Source organism: Venturia canescens, chromosome 8 (genome assembly GCF_019457755.1).
Source record: "Venturia canescens isolate UGA chromosome 8, ASM1945775v1, whole genome shotgun sequence".
In the NCBI taxonomy this organism is placed as follows: Eukaryota; Metazoa; Arthropoda; class Insecta; order Hymenoptera; family Ichneumonidae; genus Venturia; species Venturia canescens.
Genome location: NC_057428.1, coordinates 13,674,368 through 13,697,745, shown reverse-complemented (window position 1 = coordinate 13,697,745; position 23,378 = coordinate 13,674,368). Strand labels below are relative to the sequence as shown.

At 36.0% G+C, this 23,378-nt stretch overlaps 3 protein-coding genes across 3 annotated transcripts; all 3 read right to left on the bottom strand.

The window, feature by feature from the left end:
• Positions 1 to 270: 270 nt before the first annotated feature.
• LOC122415313 (neprilysin-2-like) lies at positions 271 to 5,244 on the bottom strand. The gene is made up of 10 exons (NM_001414589.1): positions 5,168 to 5,244; positions 4,985 to 5,097; positions 4,229 to 4,324; positions 3,887 to 4,132; positions 3,503 to 3,714; positions 3,245 to 3,421; positions 2,632 to 3,126; positions 1,204 to 1,495; positions 877 to 1,127; positions 271 to 732 (listed from the first exon to the last, which is right to left on the bottom strand). The coding sequence occupies exons 2-10, from the start codon at positions 5,094 to 5,096 to the stop codon at positions 394 to 396; spliced, it is 2,220 nt and encodes a 739-aa protein (NP_001401518.1). The 5' UTR covers position 5,097; positions 5,168 to 5,244; the 3' UTR covers positions 271 to 393.
• A 2,499-nt stretch (positions 5,245 to 7,743) lies between these two features.
• Positions 7,744 to 16,442, bottom strand: LOC122415239 (uncharacterized). Its single transcript, XM_043427223.1, has 17 exons — positions 16,238 to 16,442; positions 15,977 to 16,058; positions 15,416 to 15,539; positions 15,187 to 15,305; positions 14,854 to 15,053; positions 14,550 to 14,672; positions 14,283 to 14,451; positions 14,006 to 14,098; positions 13,701 to 13,849; positions 13,105 to 13,147; positions 12,569 to 12,672; positions 9,767 to 10,014; positions 9,566 to 9,684; positions 9,024 to 9,346; positions 8,698 to 8,845; positions 8,523 to 8,615; positions 7,744 to 8,168 (listed from the first exon to the last, which is right to left on the bottom strand). The coding sequence occupies exons 1-17, from the start codon at positions 16,318 to 16,320 to the stop codon at positions 8,007 to 8,009; spliced, it is 2,382 nt and encodes a 793-aa protein (XP_043283158.1). The 5' UTR covers positions 16,321 to 16,442; the 3' UTR covers positions 7,744 to 8,006.
• A 244-nt stretch (positions 16,443 to 16,686) lies between these two features.
• Positions 16,687 to 21,593, bottom strand: Df31 (Decondensation factor 31). Its single transcript, XM_043425673.1, has 3 exons — positions 21,390 to 21,593; positions 18,890 to 19,092; positions 16,687 to 18,527 (listed from the first exon to the last, which is right to left on the bottom strand). Exons 1-3 carry the CDS (start codon positions 21,407 to 21,409, stop codon positions 18,361 to 18,363), a joined length of 390 nt encoding a protein of 129 aa, XP_043281608.1. The 5' UTR covers positions 21,410 to 21,593; the 3' UTR covers positions 16,687 to 18,360.
• Positions 21,594 to 23,378: the final 1,785 nt, after the last annotated feature.

The window sequence follows — 23,378 nt, the reverse complement described above, 5'->3', positions numbered from 1 at the left end:
ATTAGGGTTAATTTCTGTAAAAGAGAACGAATTATATATTTCTATGGAGAAAAACCATTGTGGAAGGCAATTGGAAAAATATATGAAACAAATTATAATGCATTCAAATCATATTTATTATGTAATTCGTGGTTACATCGACCTACAACTAAATACTACGTTTCTTAAGTACTAAGAAAAATATTTAACGTTTATGGGCGTGAAGCGATAACTAGAAACTTTCCTCTAACAATGTTTCAGTCAAACGGTTTGCGTTTTGCATTTTTTTTCGACCAAGCCAAAGACTCAGTTCTCAAAGGTGTTTGACAAAAGAGGAGAGCATCTCTTTAATGAATGTTCTCCTCATTTTTCACCTTTTCCAAGCCCAATCAGACGAGCTTGTACATAAAAGATTTACCAAACGGAACATTTTTTCTCAGGATTCATTTTTGAGCCCAGAGGGCAATTGAAGTCTTTCGAAAATTCGGGCATATTGGAAAACGCACCCAAAATTCGGAATTCGCTGGGGCTATGAACGTTCGTAGTGATCTGAAGTTTCAATGCCTCCGGTCTGTATACCGAGCACCAAGAGTTCGCTGCACTGATCCAGAACATTTGTTGCGACGTCTTATTGATTCCGGGCAACTGTGCTTCCGGTCCATTTCTCTCGACCCAGCTATTGTACGCAAGGTATGCTTCTTTTATGCCGCCGTTGTCCGCGATATTTTCTCCTTGCGTGTTAATGCCGTTTAACTGGAGAAATGCAAAAAATGATAATTCGTATATTAGCCATTGTACCAGCAGATTAGTTGCCCACTCTTAATCAACTCGCTTAAATTCTTTTGAGAATTCCTTTTTTTTACCCAGTCTATTGGACCAAGCTTGGACGGTACTCACTTTGAGGCCAACCTTTTCGACGGTATAATTCGCGTATTGATCAACTATACACGACGCACGTTTGAGATAATTCTCTCTGGTTGATGGCTCCCACCAATCAACGAGATTGCCATTTTTATCAAACTGTCGGCCTTCACTATCAAATCCATGGGTTATTTCATGACCGATGACAAATCCAATGGCACCGTAGTTCATGTATTTCGGTCGATCGTTGTCGAAGAAAGCACCTTGGAGAATACCAGCCGGAAACTCTGTCGAGATACGTCATTGAGTGTTGATCTACGTTTCATATTCAATGTTCCTTCAAAAAAGCAGATTATTACTCACGAATACTGTTCTCGAAGGGGGCATAAAACGCGTTTACTACCGCTGAGCTTCCGTGGGATAACCAATCGGTTTTATTGAAGGGTTTGCGCAGTTGACTGAACGAATATTTCGTTTGGAATGACCGTATATTCAAAATACTTTCGAGATAATTGCTTTCGGAGAGCTCGAGACTTTCGTAATACTTCTCGAGCTTGTCGTCGTCTAACAACTCATCGGGATAAGCAATATGGGTGGACATCGATGCTGCTTTCTCGAGGGCGTTTCCACGTGTTTTTTCATCCATCCAGTCGACCTGAGTGCCATTAAAAAATATATATGTACACCGCACCGGTCAAAAGTCTCCGGATAAAAATCTGGAAGAGCTTCCGCGCTCTTATTTGTGTTACGATGCCGGTAGTGAATATATCGAGATGCAACACGACGTGTTTTAAAGAGGAGACATTAGGCTTCAATTTGATTTTTTTGAAAAGTCTGTACGACTTTTTTTACGTGTACTACGTCATTTTGATAAGTTTCGTTTTTCGGCATTTTTTTTGTCGTTTTCAACTGTACTGCGTTTTGAGATTAAATTTTTTGTCCTGAACTGTGCGAGCGAGTCTTCCAAGACACGAGCCTCAGCTTTAATTTTGTTTTGGGAAAAAGTTTAATATCATTTTTTTCGCAGAGTTATCTCGTTTTTAGCAAAAAAAGACAAATTTTAGAAATTGCCATGTACCGCGAGAACTATTAGATTTCAAAGGATATCTCAAGAGTGAAAAAAGTTGCGTCTAGAATTGTTTTAATCGCTGAAATTGTTTCAGATTTTTTTTCAAACTTTTTTTATCAATTTTTCAGTGGAACCTCCAGTGCATCGATTGTCATAAATCGAAAGTGATGGGGTTTTTGAAGCAGTTTCACTTTATCACTTTATTGTCCGGAAACTTTTGATCGGTAGTGTTTACATACAGGGTGGCCCATTTGACGTTGTCATTTAAATATCTCGAAAACTAAGCGCTTCCGATGATAATTTTTCAGACAAAATTGACAGTGTTTGCCGGGGACGTCTGACGACGTTAGTAGTTTTGACTTTCAGTAGCTTTTTTTATCGCAGATTCGTATTATGTGTTGGAAAAAGTAAAATTTACAATTTTAGAAAAATCCTCTTTGCCCCGAGTGGCCACTTTGCCCCATGTTCCTCTACAGGGTGGCCCATTTTAACTTTGTCGTTCTCGAAAACTAAGCGCTTCCGACGAAAATTTTTCGGACAAAATTGAGTTTTCACTTTCAGTAGCTTTTTTTTTATCGCCGATTCGTATTATGTGTTGGAAAATAAGTAACTTTTGTCTGACAAAGTTTTTGCAAAAATCTCAAATTCAAATCCAAAATTGATAACACGGTATTTAACGATTGAAACCTTTGAATCGGGTCAACAGATTCATTCGTACATACCGTTTTCAAAATTTTGGTGAACTGTTCTCCGAGGTCCGTTACCATTTCGGCTGCACTTTTCCTAGCGTCCTCGTTGAAGTATCGTCGTACGTACATGGCACCGACGCTGATCGAAAGATCTTGGCTAACAATGCCAACGCACTCTTTCCATCTTGATTCACGCTCAGTTTTTCCGCTAAGCGCTGTAGAGTAAGCCAACTGCCTCTTACGTATATCGTCGTTCAGGTATGTTACAGAATCCGCTACAGCCCTCCACATTGCGTAATTTGCTTGAACCCTTTTCGGAGTCTCATTTATCAATTTCTCAAAATCGCTAATGTAACTCACTACTTCGACAATTACAACTTCGTCTTTTTCAATGGTGATAGATGATGGTAACATCCTGCTGAAGTATTCCTTCCAAGGGATACTTGGAAACTTATCTGTCAGTTCCGTAAGCGTCATCGGATTGTTAAGTTCGGTAAAATTGCGTCGTTTCTCGTTCGGCAATGAAATCTATCAGAATATAAAAGAAAGTGAAAGTTCATCTGGTCACCTCTGCTGTTGGGGACTATTCGGACCTTTAACATACTTCTAATATATTTATAATATATCGTGTTATGAGAGTACGCACGTTCGCAAGTTTCATTTCGAAACGCAATGACTCTTTGAGTTCTTTCTCGGCACGATCTCTCGGGGCACCAAGAATAACGGCGACGTCCACCATATAGCTGTAGTAAGCGGCGACGATTTTATCTTCGAAACCCATCGACAGATATTCGCGAGGTAGTCCCAGAGATGCTTGGTCAAGCTAATAAGCAGTAAAATGAATAGAGATTCTTTCACTTTGTCCACGTCGAAAGCGATGTTTGTGAGAGGCTTGTACACGTACATCGATAAACTGATTTGTGTTGTTTGTAAAATCTAAACCGATGCCGAAAAAGAGGAAATAATCGGTATAGTATCCAGCATCCCGGAATTTGTATACAGAATTTTTCCAATCAAAATCACCATCGTTCCATAAGTCACCGTCGAGAACCGGCCAGCCACCAAGTTTTTTTAAAATCGCCCGAAGAGGTTCGAGTCCTTTGGCTTCGATCGTTGCTACAATTTTTTTTCGCTCATTAGTATCACCTTCTTTCAACAGCGTTTCAGGTAGCATGTGCAATTCAACCGAAGTGCGCTCATTATCAACAAACAGTTATTGAGCTTCGTGGATGACTTTAGAAAGCAGTTATTTCAATCGACGAACTGCGCATTGGAACTTGAAACTTACTTTTGTCCATACAAGAGTTATAGAGAGTCTTAACGAGTCTGAAAGGCTTGGGTTCGCCGGGCGCATATTCAGCCTCGATGCTCTTTCTTATTTTCTCCTGCAACTCGTCTTCAATAACGCTGAACGCATTTACTTGGGTTTTATCATCGGGTATGACCGTTCGGTTCAGGAAGCCGCCGCATACGAATCGATAAAAATCATCGCAAGGGTTGACCTCAGGATCCATGTCCAGCAGAATCCGGGAAGCTGGAGATTGGATTGCATGAATTATGGATTACCAACTTTTTGCACGTCTGCCTAATATCGTGGTTGATCATTCGGTTTGAAATAACTTTTGCGTACCTGCATGAATGCAGCCTGGTGAATTACATTGATTTTCTGATTCTCCCGATTTATAAACCGTTTGTATCACGTTTCGTGTTCCTCGACCTCCCAGAGCTTCGATTCCAAATGAAAAGCACAATACGCATTTGTACTACGAAAAATTGTATCACTGCGCAGTTATACGATACATAGAATTTATGATTTTAACGAATTACGTCGACTGTTAGCAAGCGATGGTGAAATTACGATTTTGTACTATTAATGTCACGTCTGTCATTATACAGTAAAGATTTCTAAATGTTTTACCCTCAAGTTTTAAGACTCTGATGACGACTCTAAGTACTCTGATCTCATTCGACGTTGATACACGACTTATTGCTCGATCGAGTTTATACAATGATCCTGACTCCGCTACTCATAGTGCTGACTCAGGATAGAAATTCTCATACTCAAAAGTGGGAGAACACAAACTATAAGAGATGATGCTTTAGGGGTGGCTCTTCAAATAAGATAAATGATTCAAGCGTATATGTGCAGGAGCGATTTTCATGGCGTCATAGTAAAAATGTATATTTTTATGAACTTAGTTGTTTGGTAATATTATTTTGGTACGTGATCGATTCTTCTACTGTATATTATGGATATACGGGTCTCTATGTAAATGGAATTCGGACTCGCACTTTTGCAATTGCACTCACATGACTTGACTTATACAACAACATGAGACTCATTGAAAAAAGTCTGCTCATAGTCAGACAGAATATAATACATTACCATCAGATTTGTCCTCTTTTTCATTTTTTAATGGAGAAGTTGATACCAGCAAAATAATGTTCGCTGTCACTGCGAGTAGTACAACTATTGCAAGGAATTTGACGCCCATCATTCTAAAAACGTTATAAAAATTCTGACATTTTTCTACAATATTCAAAGTTACCTTTAAATATAACTACTTACAAATTGATTGATTTTCAAACACGAATTAATGTTTGGCAGCCTGCTGCGTCGTCCAGTCCGGTTTCTCAAAACTAATAACTATCGCCGCCTGAAGAAGTGGCTACGAGTTTATATACGCCACCGAAACTGATAAGTGAGTTGCAACACCATCACTTTTTCGAAATAATGACCAGAATATCATGCCCAACCGTGTCATACCGTGCACACCTGCTAAATATCTCTTTTTCCAAAGAACAAAAACAAGTGTCACGTTTTGAGTTTGCCGCGTATTGTACATTATATGACTGTGTATGATCGGTCCATTACCAAGTTATCACGCGCATGAAACTCCGTTGCAAATTGCTGTTGAGATTGTTCTATTAATCATATCATTAAATATCTACAGCATAAAATTATGTTTGAATACGATTTCATGAGTCACTTTCGAAGACAAAAACTTATAAGAAAATCGATTATTCTCGGATTTTTAGTATATCCAGGTATCATACACATTTTTCGATGTCAATTGAATCGAAAAGAATCATGTTTTAATAAAAATAGAAAAATATGTTAAAAGAGAATTAAAATTTTTTTAAATAAATAATAAGAAATAAATATAAGATATAATAAGAAATATATATAATAAGAAATAAATAATAAGAAGTAAATAAATAAATAATAAGAATAAACTTAATGGCCTCAGCTTACAGCGGAGTGTTCGATCCAAAATCATTCTACACTTAAGATAAATATTCGTTGATAAATGTGTATATTTTTACACATTTACATGCTTTTCTTTCCATGGTATTACCAAGAAAGCAAAAGTTGTGATTTTTCTCACTTTTAGGTGTGTATGTGCTTAAGGAGGGTGGCTACCGACGATACAATGTTGCCATGCTAAACCATGTTAAATACATTAAAAATTTCAAAATGATAAGAATTTAATAAAATTTGGTGAACATATTCTTTAGTGCCAAATTTGAGAATACAAATTTTTTAAGATTTTTCTTCTGTACAGTTATCGAGTAATTGATCACTAAAGTTCACGTGTATAAGCATAGCGTTTCCATATATATAGGTATTCATTCCGGGCATAAGAAATCTGCTTTAATTCGTAATTACTCGATAACTAAGCAGAAGAAAATTTTGAAAAAAATTGTGTCTTCGCACTTGATGTTGAAGAACATTATCACCAAATTTCATCAATTTCTTATCATTTTGATGAAGTTGTCGTATAAATGAGATTAAGTTGTATAAATATCACACATGTTGGAAATATCCATATTTTCAGTGATAATAACTATTTCAAGGCTTATCTTGAGCTGATAAGTCAATTTATTGATTTAAAAAAAAATCAATTTAAAAAAAAATCAATAAGAAAGCAAAGTTGGTGTTTTATCGAAAATTCTTTTTTAATTTTATTGATTTTATTCAGAATTCTACCATTCGTACCAACCGACGGTCTAGGAGATTTTATTACTTCAGCAAAAACATTTTTAAAGTGGAAAAATTACGCCAAGTATTAAAAAATCGCAACCTTGTTTATTTATTGTATATCTATTATATTATGTATATTTATTGTATTTCTTCGTCTGATTATTTATTCTGTTTCTTTACAAAAATATCATCATCTCAATTAAATCACAAACCAAGTACAAGTGATGTTTGTTTTATTTTTTCTTGAAAAATTTATTTTAAAAATTCAAGCTTTGGACAAAAACTTGACCTGCATGGTTTTTCAAAATGTACTTTTTATTATTCAAACTTTTTATCATAGGAAGCGCATAAATCACGCATATGGAACTGTCATTTTTTTCATCCGACAAATTCCCAACGAATGGAGACCACTTCAACTTCACGAGTAAGGGGAAATCAAAATGCCTACAAAATTCTTCTTTTTAATACTTGGCATCAAGACGCTTCCGCTTCTCTAGTCATTCACGTGTGTATAATCTAAGATATGAACTTCGAATGATGAAATATTTCAATTTCAATATTTCCAATTGATTAAATCAGTGATTTCATTAATGCTCATTTTCTCTACCGTTTGATTTAAGGAGGGTGGATCGCGACGATACAATGTCGCCATGCTAAACCATGTTAAAAATATTCAGAATTTCAAAATGATAAGAATTCAATAAAATTTGGTAAATGTATTCTATAAAAATGTATAAGATAATATAAATTTTTTTAGATTTTTCTACCACAGCTCTCGAGTAATTGAACACTAAACTTCACGTGTATAAGCATAGAGTTTACATATATACAGTTATACATCTCGTGCATAAGAACTTCGGTTTAACGTTCAACTATTCGATAACCATGTGGTAAAAAAATTTGAAAAAAATTGTATTTGTATACTTAATGCCAAAGAATGTTATCACCAAATTTTATCAAATTCTGATTATTTTGATTTCGTGATCCACCCTCCTTAAGTTTAATCTCAATTTAGCCTAAGTCAGAGATATATTTTTAAAAAAGTAAATAAAACGACCATAAGCGTGATATTTCAACACTTTTTACTGGAAAAACTGCACGAATGGAAAACTGAGGAGGATGAAGGTCGATCTCTGAAAAGTTTAATAAAGACGAGACAATACTAATTTTTTTTTTAATTCTATTTTTTTTGTTTCTATCACAATGAATTAATCGATAAGATAATGCAATAATTTCAATAAATGTCCCATCGTCTATGTACGATGCGGTAAAATGGTAGCAGAGTCGGTAAAATTACGAAAAATACGTTCCCTTGTTAAATCTGGAAAAACTATTGGGAGCCCAATCACGGGAGTTTACACGACTCTTTTTGAATAAAAAGTAATTAGTTCCGATAATTCGATGGTCAAAAGAATTAAATACACTATTTTGCAGTTGCAAAACCAACACGATTTTTTTCCATGTCGAATTCGGTGTAGAAACGTCCGATGAAAACGTCTCCCAAAATCCAAAGTGGTCCATTGGGTGGTGGAATATCGATACCCATGAAACCACTCAGGCATACTGTTTTGCCCAACGCACTCACCTAAAACAAAATTAATTTATAAGATTTTATGACTTTACAAGAAAAAAGTTGTTTCCAATTGTTCTTTTCTAAGGTCAGTTCTAGTCAGTTCTCCGTGAACGCGAGAACGATGGCTGCAAATTTCGAAAGTGAAATTCTCCGACACGTTTCGACCGATTAAAAAAAAGACTCTGTCAGCGGATTTCAACCATCGCTCGCGCCCGCTGACAAAGCGATTTCATAATCGATCAAACTATGACGAAGAATTAACATTTCGGAAATTTAAACTGAGATTAGTTAACTGATGGCTACCATTAAAATAACAAAACGATGCTCATTCGCTGAAACTATTATTTTAGAACGTGTCAACGATACCTGAAGGATGTAGTCTTTGCCACTGAGAGCAAAAGTTTCACCACCCAAAACGAACTCGATTTCCGGTAATTTGGAAATTAAACCGCAGTCGACCTGAAAAACGAATGATGTAATTGAGAACGATAATTTCTGAATAAAAATTAAATTTTCAAAAAAGGATAATGATTTGTTGTACCATTGATTCACCAGCCGCTATTGGAGTTGCCCCGATAGCTCTGTTAATTTTTTCCACTTCGGCGACTGGTCCAGCAATGAGAGAGGTGCCTGTATCTGCGATAGCCTCACATCCGTTTTCGCAGAATGTTTTATCACCAATTTTCATTCTGTTGAAAAGGAAAACCCATTGGATTTGAGAATTCGTTTTTTTTTCAATTGGAGAAGCTACATATTAGAAAGATTCAGTACTGAAATGAATTTCTTCTGAGTACTTTATATATTTATACATTTTCTTGGATTCAAGGGAAACAACGGATGGAGTAAAATCAATTTAAAAATTCTTACTTGTCCATTCTAAATTGCCAGTAGGCTTTACGACTGACAGGAACATAAACTAATTCACCCTCATAGTGTTCAGGGTCAGAGCCTCCGAGAACCATTTCTCCACCAACCGTAGCCTTGGGATCTCTGTTCAAATAAAAACTGAATACCGCCTGGGGGACCAATCCTTGTTTAACCATATTGTAAAATGGTGGCATAACACCATCCACAGCAATGTTGGAATAAGCCATTCCAAGGATACCATCAAATTTAGCCGCAACAAAGGCAAGACCAGGTTCGCTCAAAGCTTCAGCAAACGTTTGGTCAGCAATGTTGACACCAGCAACCTGTCATTAGTGAAATGGCTTTATTACTCTTTCCCATTCAGATTCAACTGAAAAATTGAACTTCTTAATCGTTCTGAATGCGTTGAAAAACTAAAATATCTTAAAAAATTAAATATTGACTTTCAATTGGAACGAGAAATAGAAAAAAAAACCGGATAATATCAATATAGATTGATATATGAGATGAAATAATTATTTGTATCCTAAAAATTGTCTCACGTTAACAACATCGGTTGACAAGAATCCTGAAAGACTGCCAGATCCGTAGTGAATGTCAAATTGTGTGTTGTTAGGCTTGTAGGTACTGGACATTTTGCTGTTGTATTTTCTGTGGAGCACTGGAAAAGAAAAGAATCTAATTGTGAATATAAACGTTCATATAGTCTCGAAAATGAAATTCTTTTTTATTCTGGATCTTACAACAAGCAACATTTGTGTAATAGCATTTCTTCGAGGGTATCCAAAGATTAGATGAACCAGTGTCAAAAACGACAGAGAATTTTTGTGGAGGAGTGCCAATTGCTATATCCCCATAATATTGAGCATCCATGTAGTTTGAAAGTGGTTCAGGTACCATACCACCACCATAACGCAAACGAAGTTGCTGTAATTCGGTTCCTACTGCTTTCAATTGTCTTCGAGAACTTTCTATTTTGTATACCGGAATGCTGAAAAAAAAAGGAGACATTGGAGAGAATTCAAAAAACATTTGCTAAGAATTTTTATGTGTAATACGTTTCACACACCATTATTATGAATTTCATTTTGAATATTAGATAAAATTTCGATGCAAAGAGTCGATAACGGAGCTAAAAAATAATTGTCATCATTTGATCTCCTGAAGTTTCTAAATGATTGATAATAGACCACAAGATCAACGAGCCGAAGTTGTAGAGAATAAAATTTCATACAAAACAGCTCCTCACAGTTCTTGCTACCTAGAAGAGCTTAATTTTAACAGTAAATTGAAAATATACCCAGAATCCAGGAAAAAATTTTTTTATTCCCTCTTCGAACTAAACTACCAGAGACAGACTTTTGGGAGCTTTTTGTGAGGAAATTCCATGCTCTTCGGGGATTGGTCATGAAAAATGTTGTGCTGTGTATAGTTGTCTAACTTGAATAGTTACTAACTCATCCAAGCAAATTTAAATGAAAAGAATATCATACAACTTTTTAACTGAGAAATCATTCCTCAATTCCAAAGCCAATTGCCAATATAAGAAGGTAATTTTTTTTGTGTTCCTTATATTTTCAATGCACGTGTTTTTCTTGTTGGTCATATCTTCTAATCTTCGTCCAATAGTTTTCAGACAGTATCAACGAATAACAGATATAATCAACAGCAGATAAGAATAAAAATGATGAACGTGCAATATCTGTAACTGTGAGTATGATTTTTGGCAGGAGATAAGTCGGATTTTGAGATCTTATTTGTAAGAATTCTTATGTAAAACGATAAAGCTCAAACTCCATCCACTTGAAATATGGTTCTCAATACAAAAACATGACTATTTATCAAAGATAAAATAAAAATTTCAATCTGTGGTTCCTTAATTCTGATAAAATTGTATTTTCTACTGTCATATCTTCTAATCTTAGACTAACAGTTGGTAAATAATATCCAAATATCGATGAGGGGGATAAGCATAGATATGATAAACCTGCTGGACTTTGTAACATGATTTTGGGACTACGATAAATAAATCCAACTTCACTTCTTCCTATTTAAAAACTCGTCGCTCAACATACATTAAGCGAAAATATTGCTTTATACTTTCCATCTTGAAGTTCATTGCTGAACTTCAAGTTTAATGATAATGTTACTCCGTGTTCTATAAGTTTTTTCTATTCCATTTTTTTAACGCTTTATGTAATAATGCTTCTTCTAGAGTTTTGCGATAATATTCACCATGGGTTTAGTTAGTAACACAGATAAGTGTAAAGTGATGAACCTGCTACACTTTATATCTATAGAAACATTATCTCGAAAGCTGTGATGAATGAATTTTCATTTGCAACTACACTTCTGGCACATTTTTATGAAGAGTACAAAGACAAAATGATAGGTGCCAAAAATGTATTATCTTGAAGAGTATCTCTACAACTAATGCAAATGCATTAGTTGTAGAGATAAGTGTAAAAACAAGATTAATATGCTACATCTTGTTACTATAACCATTATCTTGTATATAGTTCTTAGCCAAATTGAGAGGAAAAGTTTCTTAAATTTTTGTCCCCATCAACTTTATTTTCATAAGTTATTCATGGTACTTGAAAGATACATGTTATTTTCCTCTTCTGAATAACTGAATATTTAGAGCAATAAAGGACCAGAGGTGCAATTTTTTAGAACATAAATTTTCACAAGCAATACTTCTGACCACTTGTTTCTATTTCGAGTAGTTAAAATTTAGCCTAAAACATAACAAAAAAATGATTTAAAAAGTATGCAATCTGCTGGGTCTTTGAGAAGTAGGTTCTTTTATAAAAGCTCCCAAAAATAAAGTACTGTAGGAAAACCTGTTGTCAGAGGATTTTTTGCTGTAAATTTGTATACTTTATAACATTGGTCCAATATAATTTTTTGCTTGATTTCCAAATGTTTTGGTAGTACGTTGAGCAAAAAATTATTTGTCCAAGGATCCATGATTGCTTTCTTTTTAGGCGAGAACCTAATAAGTAACAAATAACCACTTTTCTACTTCTCAAAGAACTCTATGATTTTTCTTCTATATGGAACAAGCTGTAGAAAGTTTGTGATTGTGCAAACAGTAGCTACCAAGAAAGCATATCTTTGAAAAGTATTGTTTGGGTTTGTTTGGGTCAGGCAGTCAATGTATTTGACATCTAACCTAGGGAATGAAGTGCTCTAAGGTCAGAGGAGTAAATGATAAAGTGAATCAAGACATTTTCTTAATGGCAACTGTGTTATCGTTGTGAAACAAAAACATAAACAGAAGATTAATTCGGTCAAAGGCCGATTAGGGAAGACGTTTTATGTATCTTCATTCGCGTTATAATTTTTAGTTTACTGTGAATGAGAGAGAAGCGAATTTTGATAACAAATTTCATTTGAGCAGAAGTCTTGCTGAATTTTATAGCGAAATATCGAATTTTGATTCGTGGAAAAGTCATGATTCATCAACTTAACGCTTCGAAGTAACGTAAAGATTGTTTTTTTTTAAGTGTCAAATGAGAGATGAATCTTATTTTTCTTACCGCAACAAATCCGCTGTTGTTACTGCTCCGAAAAGGGCGATCCATGCTAGAATACGCCACATTTTTATTAGATTAATAAATATTACTCGAGTATGAACTGAAACCTTTTAGAATTTTGTTTGATATTCTTCGCCGCTTCTCCGTCGATGATCAAACTCGAACTCAGCCAGTCACTGCTGAACAAATGTGTATATATCCTAAAATGCCAGAGATGTGTCCAGTCTGGCCGCTCCGTATCGCTGGCGCTGGTTGCAACTTGCATTATTTTTTTCATATACTGGGTGTTCAATTTGGAATCTCGGGTCATCATGATTTTTAGAGACCCAGTCTCATTGGTGGACACGAGTGCCGATAATTCAGGCCCAAATACTTTCTGAGCAAATTGATATTTTCTTACATATTCATATGAATTTATATTTTTAATATAAAAAATCTCAGAATGAAAATTATAGTTGTTGATTTTAACTTGAGATCACATGCAATGCAAGATTACAATTTTTCGAAATTTTGCAATCATTTGTAGACATATGATTTACAAATAACGCCATCGTCATGAAATAACCAGATTTTGCTTCAGAACTGCTTCTAAAAAACATTAAAAATGGTAACAATAATTTTTTGAACGATTGAGAACAAGTAGCTTTGAAAAATTGGAAATTCACTCGGTATATTTTATGAATCACGGATTGCTTGACCGCGTTGCGGCATGTCACGCATGCGCAATGCGCAGACGATTCTGCGCATTCGGATCATTCGGATTAACAATGACTACGTTTACACGGCCCTCTTATTCCGGTTTTGTATATACAGACGGGTATATTTATATATATCGACAGATATGCATTTTGTATATCTATATTGATATAACTAAACCGGAATAAGAGAGCCGTGTAAACGTAGTCGATGACGACCATTCCATTGTACTTTGCCCATTTTGTCATTTTAGTGGATGAATTAGTTGTCACGATAAATATATAAATAAACGATCGGGAAAAATGCAACGTCTATTTATTTAATATTACATATATTTCCTCGTCTTTACATATATTTGGTTCCTTACAAAATCGTACAAAGTATAAAAATATGCACTTCGATCTGCATAATAGTATTTTTGCGCGGCGTTTTTGTTGGCTAATATTTTGTCTCTGCTATGCCAACGTGACCATTTTGAAAATCGAATTCGGAGTAAAATTGCATCAAAAATGCACCGCCCAGGATCCAAAAATCATTCTTGCTCGTCGTGAAAGGTGACAAACACATTGTGAAACCGTGCCATGTCATCTATTTCAAACAACGAAAAGATTACGAAATGAATTTTCTTTAATCGCAACAAGTGCAATACACTAAACTAAATAACATTCGTTTCAATTTTTATCCTAGGAGGCATTCAGCAAATTTCTGAATGAGGATTTTATAGTATAATTTTTTTAAACTCACGTGTTGAATGTAGTACTTCGACTCGATGGTATGCTCCTTTCCATCAAGTACAAAGCTTATGTGCGGCAGTTTGGCGAATTCACGACAATCAACCTGTAGGAGAATGGAAGCATTAACAATTCACTTATTTTTTAAAATTTTTTCAAACACAAGAAAAATTTCGTTAAATCATCATTTAAATATAATAAAATCATTGTTCCATGGTAAATTTGTGTAGCTAACAAAAACAAAAAAAAACTTATTTCCAGAATTTCTGTGTATACTAAACTAAACGTACCATGTATCTGTATGGCCAGGTTGGAGAAAATTTTTTGGCATTTAGCAAATAATTAATTTGATCAATCTCAGCGGTTGGTCCAATTATTTGATTAGTGCTTGTATCGAATATAGCCTTACAGCCATTTTTGCATAACGTCTGTGTTTGGTTCGTATCGCCTATGATAATTCTAAAAGGACGCAAAGAAAAATATCAACAATTTTGATAATACTCTGTTCAAAATTTGAATGGAATTTCGATGAAGATAACTACTGAACATTGACATACTTGTCCATTTGTACTTTCCAGTATGCTTTTTCAATTACAGGGAGAAAAGTAAGATTTCCTTTGGCATTGGATCGATCTGTTCCTCCGAGAATAAGTTTTCCAGCTTTTTCAGTTGTCGGATCTCTGCAATAAACAAAATTGATGAATCTTCATCCTGCTGCATATTTAAAGTGTATGGTAAAAAAAATGGAAACATCTTTAGCTAATTCAAAAACCAAATGCACCAATGAATCTGTCTACGAATCAGTTTAACAAAAAATATTGTTTTTAGCCAGATAAATTTTTTTTCTCTCCACAGTCTCACCGATTCATATAAAATGTGAAAACTTGCTCATCTACGATCGCTTGTTTGATGAGATTGTAAAAAAAAGGTATGGTTCCCTCAACGCTCAGGGCATTAAAGCCTAAACCAACAATCCCATCCGCCATAGTTGTTAGAAATGGCATATTCGACATTTGTGTTACTTCCACAAAAGTTTGATTCCATATTTCTAGGTGAGCCAGCTAAATTGTAACCAAAAAGGAAAAATTAGAAAAAAAACAAACGAAAAGCAGTTTGTAAAAAAGTAAATAAGACATTTGATAAAAAACAAAAAGCTAAATCAAATTTTTAAACATCTTTCAGACTCTGACTTACATGGAAATTATCTATAGATAAGAATCCTTTTAATGTCATTTCACTGTTGGCAACATCAAACGGACGACCATCCTGTTGATAAGTTGATGATTTTGAACTGTCATATTTGTTGTGAATCACTGAAATTTACATACAGAGAACGTTTTATTTTTAAAATCACTTGTATTCAATCATAGAAATTCTGTTGGAAAATTGAAATCTTTTTCCTTTTCGTATTGAAAATATTTACGGCAGGCAATTTGGAGGTAAGAACAATGTTGAGACGGTAACCAAGTATCACCCCAGGTCGTGTCAAAAGTTACTTTGAATTCCTTACTAGGATGACCAACGCCGATCAAACTGTAATACTCTGCCTGTTTTGAAAAATAATTATACAAATCAGTGATAAAAATCATGGGTCATCAATTATATAGGAAACATAAAAATAAATACAAATTGAATGTATTGTCTACAGTATCGTTTAAATTCTTTGTAATCATTTTAGTTGTGGTTTAGAAATCTTCAGAGAAGACTGAAAATGATAGTTTGATATTTTTCATATTATTCATTTGATTTTCAATCTACTTATGAATATGATTTTTATACATTATTTTTCGACAGCACAATCACGACTTTTTTTGCATTGTTACTAATTTTATTGTTTATTTCAGAATTTTTTAATTATTAAAAAAACAATTTATCAAGGAATATTGCAATTTCAATTTCGTATATACTACGAATGACTCATAAATGAAATGAATATTCGGTTTACGGACAGATTAAAATATATCATATTTCAAAACGTACGTACATTCATGTATTTATAGAGAACCACTGAGTCAGATTTCTCATATTTCGTTTTCGGTACTTCAACATGCCGGTAAATGTCGAATCTGTGAATGAAAAATAAGTTATAAAGCAAATCCAGAACTACTACGGATGCGCCGAAAAATGAGCATCGATCGCGTTCTAATTCAAGTTCTTATCACTTTTAATACGTTTTTGTATTCTAATATTTATTCCCAAGTACATATATTGAAATTACAAAATCATAAATCACCAAATAACTCACTCCAAAGCAGTGGTTGTTGTAACAAAATACAAAACGAAGCAAATCCAGACAATATTTGCCCAATTTTTTGATACAGTTCCCATTTTATCTCAAGGATTCTTTGTTCGAACAGTGCGTAAACCCGTATCTTGTGACGAATGAGTTTGTCTCCAACTGCCCAGTGGAATTGTGATTTGAGTCACGCCGATAATGGAACCGGAGAAAAAAGAAATTGAAAAAAAATAACCTCGCTGATTGGCTGCTGAATGCTTACCGACCGGGGATTCCCCTTTTTTTCAGGGCCGGTAAATGTATGCTCGAGCCCCGAGGCTAGTTCAACTGTGAGAATCTCTCCAATCTTTTAAATTCAGTTTGCAATTTGTGAAATCGAACTATTTTATTTTTTTTTTTTCATATAAGAGTAGGAACAGAGGAAAAAGTAAAGTTAATAAAAATCGATATCTTCGTCATAAGTTTCTCGTTTTCGTTTATTAATAATTCAATTTAAATTACGTTCCTGTAATAATCTCTTAAATAGCACGTCACAAATCAGAAAATATTGAGTTTAGTAGTATTCATTTGGATGCTCAGCTGCGAATTGCACTGTTTGAATGTCGTTAAAATAGAAAAAAAAAAATCAAAGTAAAATGAACAAGATTGGAGATTGAAAATGAAGAGGGCAGTCTCCTTCGAGATCCACGTGAAAGGTGTTGAAATAAATAATATTGTTCACCAATAAATTCAAGTATTCAACGCCAAGTGCCTGTCAAAGGATTTTATGTGAAAATCAATTTTTACATTAAACGTATACGTTTTTCTTTTTAATCATGTTTTATGTTTTCTTTGTTTTTCCATGTTACGAGTGTCTGTACATCGATTCTACCATAAGTAATGAAGATTCGGTCGTACCTTCGTTCATTCCTCTCCGAAATACAATAAGATTGATTCTATGTGATAAATATATAATACGAATAAAGAAAGAAAACCACAGAACACCTATAGACGAACCAGAATATTACAGTTTTGTGTTTCGTCACCTACAATCAGTGTTTTCCCTTATTTTTAGCGTGTTGATTTTTGTTTTCGTAATACATCGTGTTTCTCGTACAGTCAGCGATGCACAAAATATTGTAAATGCTTTTCTTTTTATCAATTTTTCTTCTCAACATAACTGTTCGTCGTAAAAAGATATATTTGGGGAAATCGCCAAATTTCGTAATACAGGAATGTACTTAAACTTCACAGAAAGAAAAGAAAGAAAAATAAGTGCTTTTGCCGCCGATAACGCGCTGCTACTTAGGTCGAGGTGTTTTTATTTTACTGAAAAAAGATGTGCAAAAGAATAGAAAAAAACTGTAACGCGACCGAGGAGATTCGATTGTTGATATTTCTTTTTTTCAATAGTTTTCCATCGTCCACGAGATCCAACACGTCAACGGAGGAGGCATTGGAAAAAAAAGAAAATAAAAAAAATGATGATGAAAAATCACTCGGAACTTGGTTATTTCTCCAAATTACAAATATATGTATTATACTTATAATATCGCGTCTTTATCTCAGTTTGTTTTCTTTTTTCTTCTTTTTCTTTTTCTTTTTTTTTTATTTTTTCTTATTGTAACAATGTAACAGGTAAATGTGTTTTATGGGTGGTTAGCACGTGTGAGCGAGCACGAGACGAGGATTAAGAGATAAATAATGGTGAAAGAGAGAAAGAAAGGAGTTTAAGCTCGACAAAGATTCCGTTGGTTAGTTAATAATTAAGAGCTTTGTCAATCTAATTTGAAATATATTTTTTGTTTTTTTGTTTTATATAATACTATTAATCATTTTGCGATTCTCGTCACTGTCGTCTCTTCGAGCTTTTTCTCTCTTTCTCTCTCTATAGCTCTTTGTTCCCTCATCCGATTATTTTCTCGAGTGTCTATTCGTTTTTTTTGCTCATTCCTCTTTTTGAAGTAATTTTTTTTTCAGACTCTCGCTGTCGATGAAAGTTGAGAACTTCGCAGTCTGAATTCGCACTCTGAACTGTGAAACTGCTCGTAGAATTGGGTCTGGGATATTATGTTTCAAGTTTTGGAGAGGGTGGACTGGGAATTTAGGAGCAGAAAAGGAGTGAGGGTTAAGGGGCAAGAAATGAGATTATATTAGGCCGCGGTTTCCGTGTCTCCATTGCTCTCAGCCTCGACCACCGGCTTCTCCTCCAGTTTTGCTTTCTTCTCCGGACTCACACCATCCACCACAGACTCCTCAGGCACCTCAACACCCGCTGTTGATTTCCTCTTTATGCTGCAAGCATCGACTGGTGCTGTGTCTAAATAATCATTCAAAACACAAAATAATGAGTTAATGACCACACTTTAGAGGTTCGCTCTTTTTTTTAATTCAAATTCTTTTATCTTATTCATTTATAAAATTTCAAGCAGTGCAGACGTGTAGGGGTGGCTCAGTTTTTTTTGCACCAGTTTAGTGTTTCAGGATAGTTTGAGTACGAACTGGTAAACACAATTTAATTTCAATATCCGTTAATATATTCGTTTATCAATTTGTTTAATAACATGAAATTACTATCTACATAAATATTGAGAAGCATGATAAAGTTGGTAGACGGTTATAGCAATGGATGATTTGTCATTTCAAATGATTCATCAAATAAACAAGAGACAATGTTTATACCTGTGGAGTCACCGTTCTCCGTGGATTCAGCTTCTTTTTCATCCGCATCTTTCTCCTCGACAGAGCCATTCTCTTTGGCCTCCTTGGAGTCACCGTTTTCAGATGCTCTCGAGTCTTCGTCAACCTCTTCCGCCTCCTCGACGTTCTTCTTCTTTTCCTCCTCAACAACCTTTTTCTCCGGAGAGGCTACAACTTTGGTTTCCCTTAAAGGAAAAACAGCAATGTATCAATTTCAACGGTCCATGATAAACATTAGAATTTTGCAAATTAAAATGTCAAAACTCTATTTTTACTTTAGAATAAAGTGATCAATATTAATAAACATATTTTAAAATTCTTTTGCCAGTATTTTTCCCAAAAATAAACTTACGACAAGGTTAATCGATGTGCTCGATTAGCAAATTGGGAAAAAATTACTACCAAAAGATCAAATATATTGGGCTTAGTTTTTACGAAAACCTGAATAATTAGAGATAACAGCGACACCTCGACTTAGGGAGAAAAAAAGACATTTATTTTGAAGAATGGTAATTTGCATGTTTGCATCCATCTCTCTCGCATCCAGACGTGCAGCATATCACGTGTGCCAACGTTCGAGAGCGTTCCGGTTATAAATAATGAGTATGACACTTATTTTTAAAAATTCGTGACATTCACAGGATGTCAGACTTTCGTGTGCGCGGGTGAGAAAAGTTTATACACTCCGCGTAAATGAGCGAAGCATGCAGCAGTGCCATCTCAAGAGAATCGAGCGTCTCCCCTTCCGCGGTATTACGAAAAGAAAAAACAGAAGACGATTGAACCAATCAGAAAACGTTATCGTCCCCTCCTCGTACTTTCATCGCCAAACTTCTCTGCCCCGTCGCTCCCGCGATTTTAGACTCGCGCTGAGCGCGGGACGAGCGGTGGATTTCCCGCTCAACACGCGCATTGTTTTCGTTTACAACAAAGGGACGCCGCGGACGTTTAGCACTTAAAAAACGTGATTTTAAACATTTTGTTAAAAGTATATTACAACAATAGTAATGGACAATTCATTTTCTGCCAAACAATAGAAAAAATTATTGAGAAACCATAGCAAGTATAGTGATACGTGATGACGAGCGAGCGAGTGAGAAGGAAAGAGAGGCTTCAGGACGCCGGCACGGCTTTATTGTTGCCGCGCTCTAACCGGCGTCGGTGAGCGGCGTCCGGATCGATATTACACGGCCGTTCTCTTTCGGACGCTCGCTCTCATTCTCTTTCTCTCTCCCTCTATAACCGTACAGTCTTTAACAAAATGTTTATTTTTCCATATTTACTCAGGGAATTTTCAAGAAGTCCTTCGATTTCTCCCTTCCCTGTTTCATTTCCCTGTCGAGAACTCGCATTATGCGAAGTAAGATCGTGCGTGTATACGGGTAAGAACAAAACGAATATGACTTAAATTAAGATATCACGAGAGACTTGAACAAAAAACATTAACAAAAAGCAACAATTTTTCCGTGATAAATATTCATGTTTGCACACTATTGTTTTTTCCGCCTAAGATGTCATGATTTTCCGAAGAAATAAAGACGTATTTGTTACGACCGAAGAGATTATATACGTTTCCAAGAGCCGGTAGTTTAGGAGACGCGCAAATATCCGTTCCAATAATAATAACAATAATAGTAATAAGGGAGAGTCGATAAAGACCAAAGTTTGAGTCGGTGGTACAATAAATCGTACATATATATAGCGTATGTACACACGAGTGTGAAGGCGCGTAGACCGGTGGCAGAAAATAACTCGAACGCGCGGCGTCCCCCCCCCCTCCCTACCTTGGTGGCCCTCTTTTCTCGCCGGTCGACGCTTCTTTCCCGGCGCGGATAAAGCCGCCAAGTTGCCGACTCCTCGACACCGTGAAATGAAGAAAAAAAAATAACGCGCGCACGCCGTCGAGCATGAATCTTTCGTTACGGATGAAATTATAACAAATAGAAAGATTGAAAATATATAAACAACGCGGAACCAAAAAACTGATCGGAAAAACTTCACCCCTCTGCCCAGTGGCGCGTATTTCGCATTGACCACGCTCCTGCGCTCGTAAAAAGATGAAAAAATTTTGGCGCTCATGTATCATGAATCTTCACATCGTTGTATAGATATATTCGTAACCTATATCAACACGGTATATAAAACCACAAAATAGCACGCAAAACAACAAAACGACGCCACGTGGCGATAGTTTTCATGTTAAATCGTCAAAGGTGGAATATAATGAACGATAGCAAAAAAATTCATTGTACAACACACGTAACCGAAGATAGACGCGCTGACAATAGCGTCGGCTTGAAAATGCGTGCGGCGTGGTTTTTTTTTACGTTTCTAACGCGACCATCACCGCGCGGCGTCCAAAAATCGTAACAGTTTTGTTTCGTATTATTTCTTTTTCGTATCACACGTAATCCATTCCACCAGAACAGGTTTCATGAATTAATTTAAACAACAAATAATTTTTATTAATTCATGTACTCACTTTGTTTCGACGTCTGCCATTGTTGATTTTTTTGTTGAGCGATTAATTTAATCGGAAGAACACGATAATAACGCAATACGTGCACTTGTGAGTTTTCGCAGTCAAATTTTTTAATATGAAAGCGGTTGACGGCTGTGCGACGATTGAACCGGAGAGAGTAACAGTACGACTGCCTACCGACGCGCAAATGGCAGAGGGACTCGAACACGGATTCGCCTGAGTCCCCCTCCTCCCTCTTTTGCGATCCACTATTCATCTCCCCCCCCCTCCCTCATTCCCGCCTCGCCCCTTCCCGCTTTCCCGCCCGAACACCCCTCTCGCCCTTCGGCCTCTTTCTCAACGATGACGCACTCACGCTTCGCGGGAGCTCGCTCCGGCCGGCGGCCTTCAAACCTTATTCTTTCCCGCTCGTTTGTAGATGGCGCTTCGAAGCCCCTACTACCTCGTTCTACGAAACTGAGCCTGCGCATATCGGTGTGCTTTATTTTAGTTTTAACTATTAATTTGAAAAGAATATTTCAACATTGTTTACTCACGGGCACCGAGTCTGCTGCAAAAAAGTGTGCGAGATAAAAATCTTCGTCCGTTATCCCTACAACGAAATTATTTCTAAGTTCAAATAATGTTTGAACTAGTAGAGACATCTCATATTATTTATTTGTTTTCGAATTCACACAAAGTGAATATGTAATAGAAAATATCTTAAAAATAAATTTCGACAAATAAATGATCTGTTTATAAAAAAAATATTAGGCCGCTTGCACGCCGCTAATTTCTCTCTCCTTTTTTCGACTCAGCCAATAGCATTTCTCACTGTTTCGGTGTGGGAATGCCGGTGTGTATTACCAAGGAAAACCGCGAATCGTTTGAACACGAAAAGAACTCGATAGCATTTCATTACCGTGTGTTCGAAAAATTTATAATCAAATTTGCAATCATTTTAATTATCAGAACATGAAATTTTCTCGTAGTTCCATCGGGGAGTCGAAATATTTCGCGATTTGTTGCATTTCTGTCTCGATATTTTCTCAGGGGCGGCCCCCTCTCGAGTATAGTGTGCGCGTGTGTGTTACGAGAATCCTCGTTTGAACGGCGAAACGAACGGTGGGCAGGGGAGAAAGAAGACGGTGGCTAGAGGGGGGTGCTGGAATGTTCTAGAAGTTTCGTGCGCGGCATCGTTTCCGGCGCATGTATTAAAAGGTGTGCGCGCAGGGCTGCTTCACACACACTCAGAAAGTCTCTTAAGCGCTCGCGCGCTACACGCTACTCTCCGCTCGTCGTCCTCTCTTGTGTTCACCATTCGCGTTCGCGCTACAAGCTACAAGATGCTTTTCACCGTCAAGAACAAGAGCGAGAGAGAAAACGAGTTCGTGGTAGTGTCTCGAGACAAGTACATTCGAATCTATACCACGTACAATTGTATTATCTTTTCGTATACACTTTTTTATGGCTACGTCGGGTGGTTGTACTAGCCGTGTAGAAATCATGTATGAACCCGCTCGTCATTGAGGACTCTAATATATATATTTTTCCAACAATTCTGTAGAGGCGAAGAGACAAGGGTTGCTGATTCGACAGATATGTTTTGATGACAGCAATAATATGCTCACCAGTCTATTTTTAAATATTAAACGATTTTGGAAGTACTCTAAAAACCACCGTACATTCATCGATAAAGCTTTTTTAACCTCAAATTTCGAAAAAGTTTGAAAAGCTTGAGGTTCCGGGTACAGTTGTAAGCACCCGTTCCGAACTACCGAAAGTGCTATTTTTTCACACATTCGTCCAATTGGAATGAAAAAGGATAACCGAGTCTCTTGATTTAAGCTCACATAAAAAAAGGGGTCGATTGTTTTTTTATTTCGATCGAAGGGACGGCGTGGAAAGTTCTAAAAAATTTTTTTCATTTCGGAAACCGCAGCTATTTTTCGCACACCCGTGGTGGTGTAATTCCGATATTTATTGTTCCGTTCGAGTTTTGAAAATAAA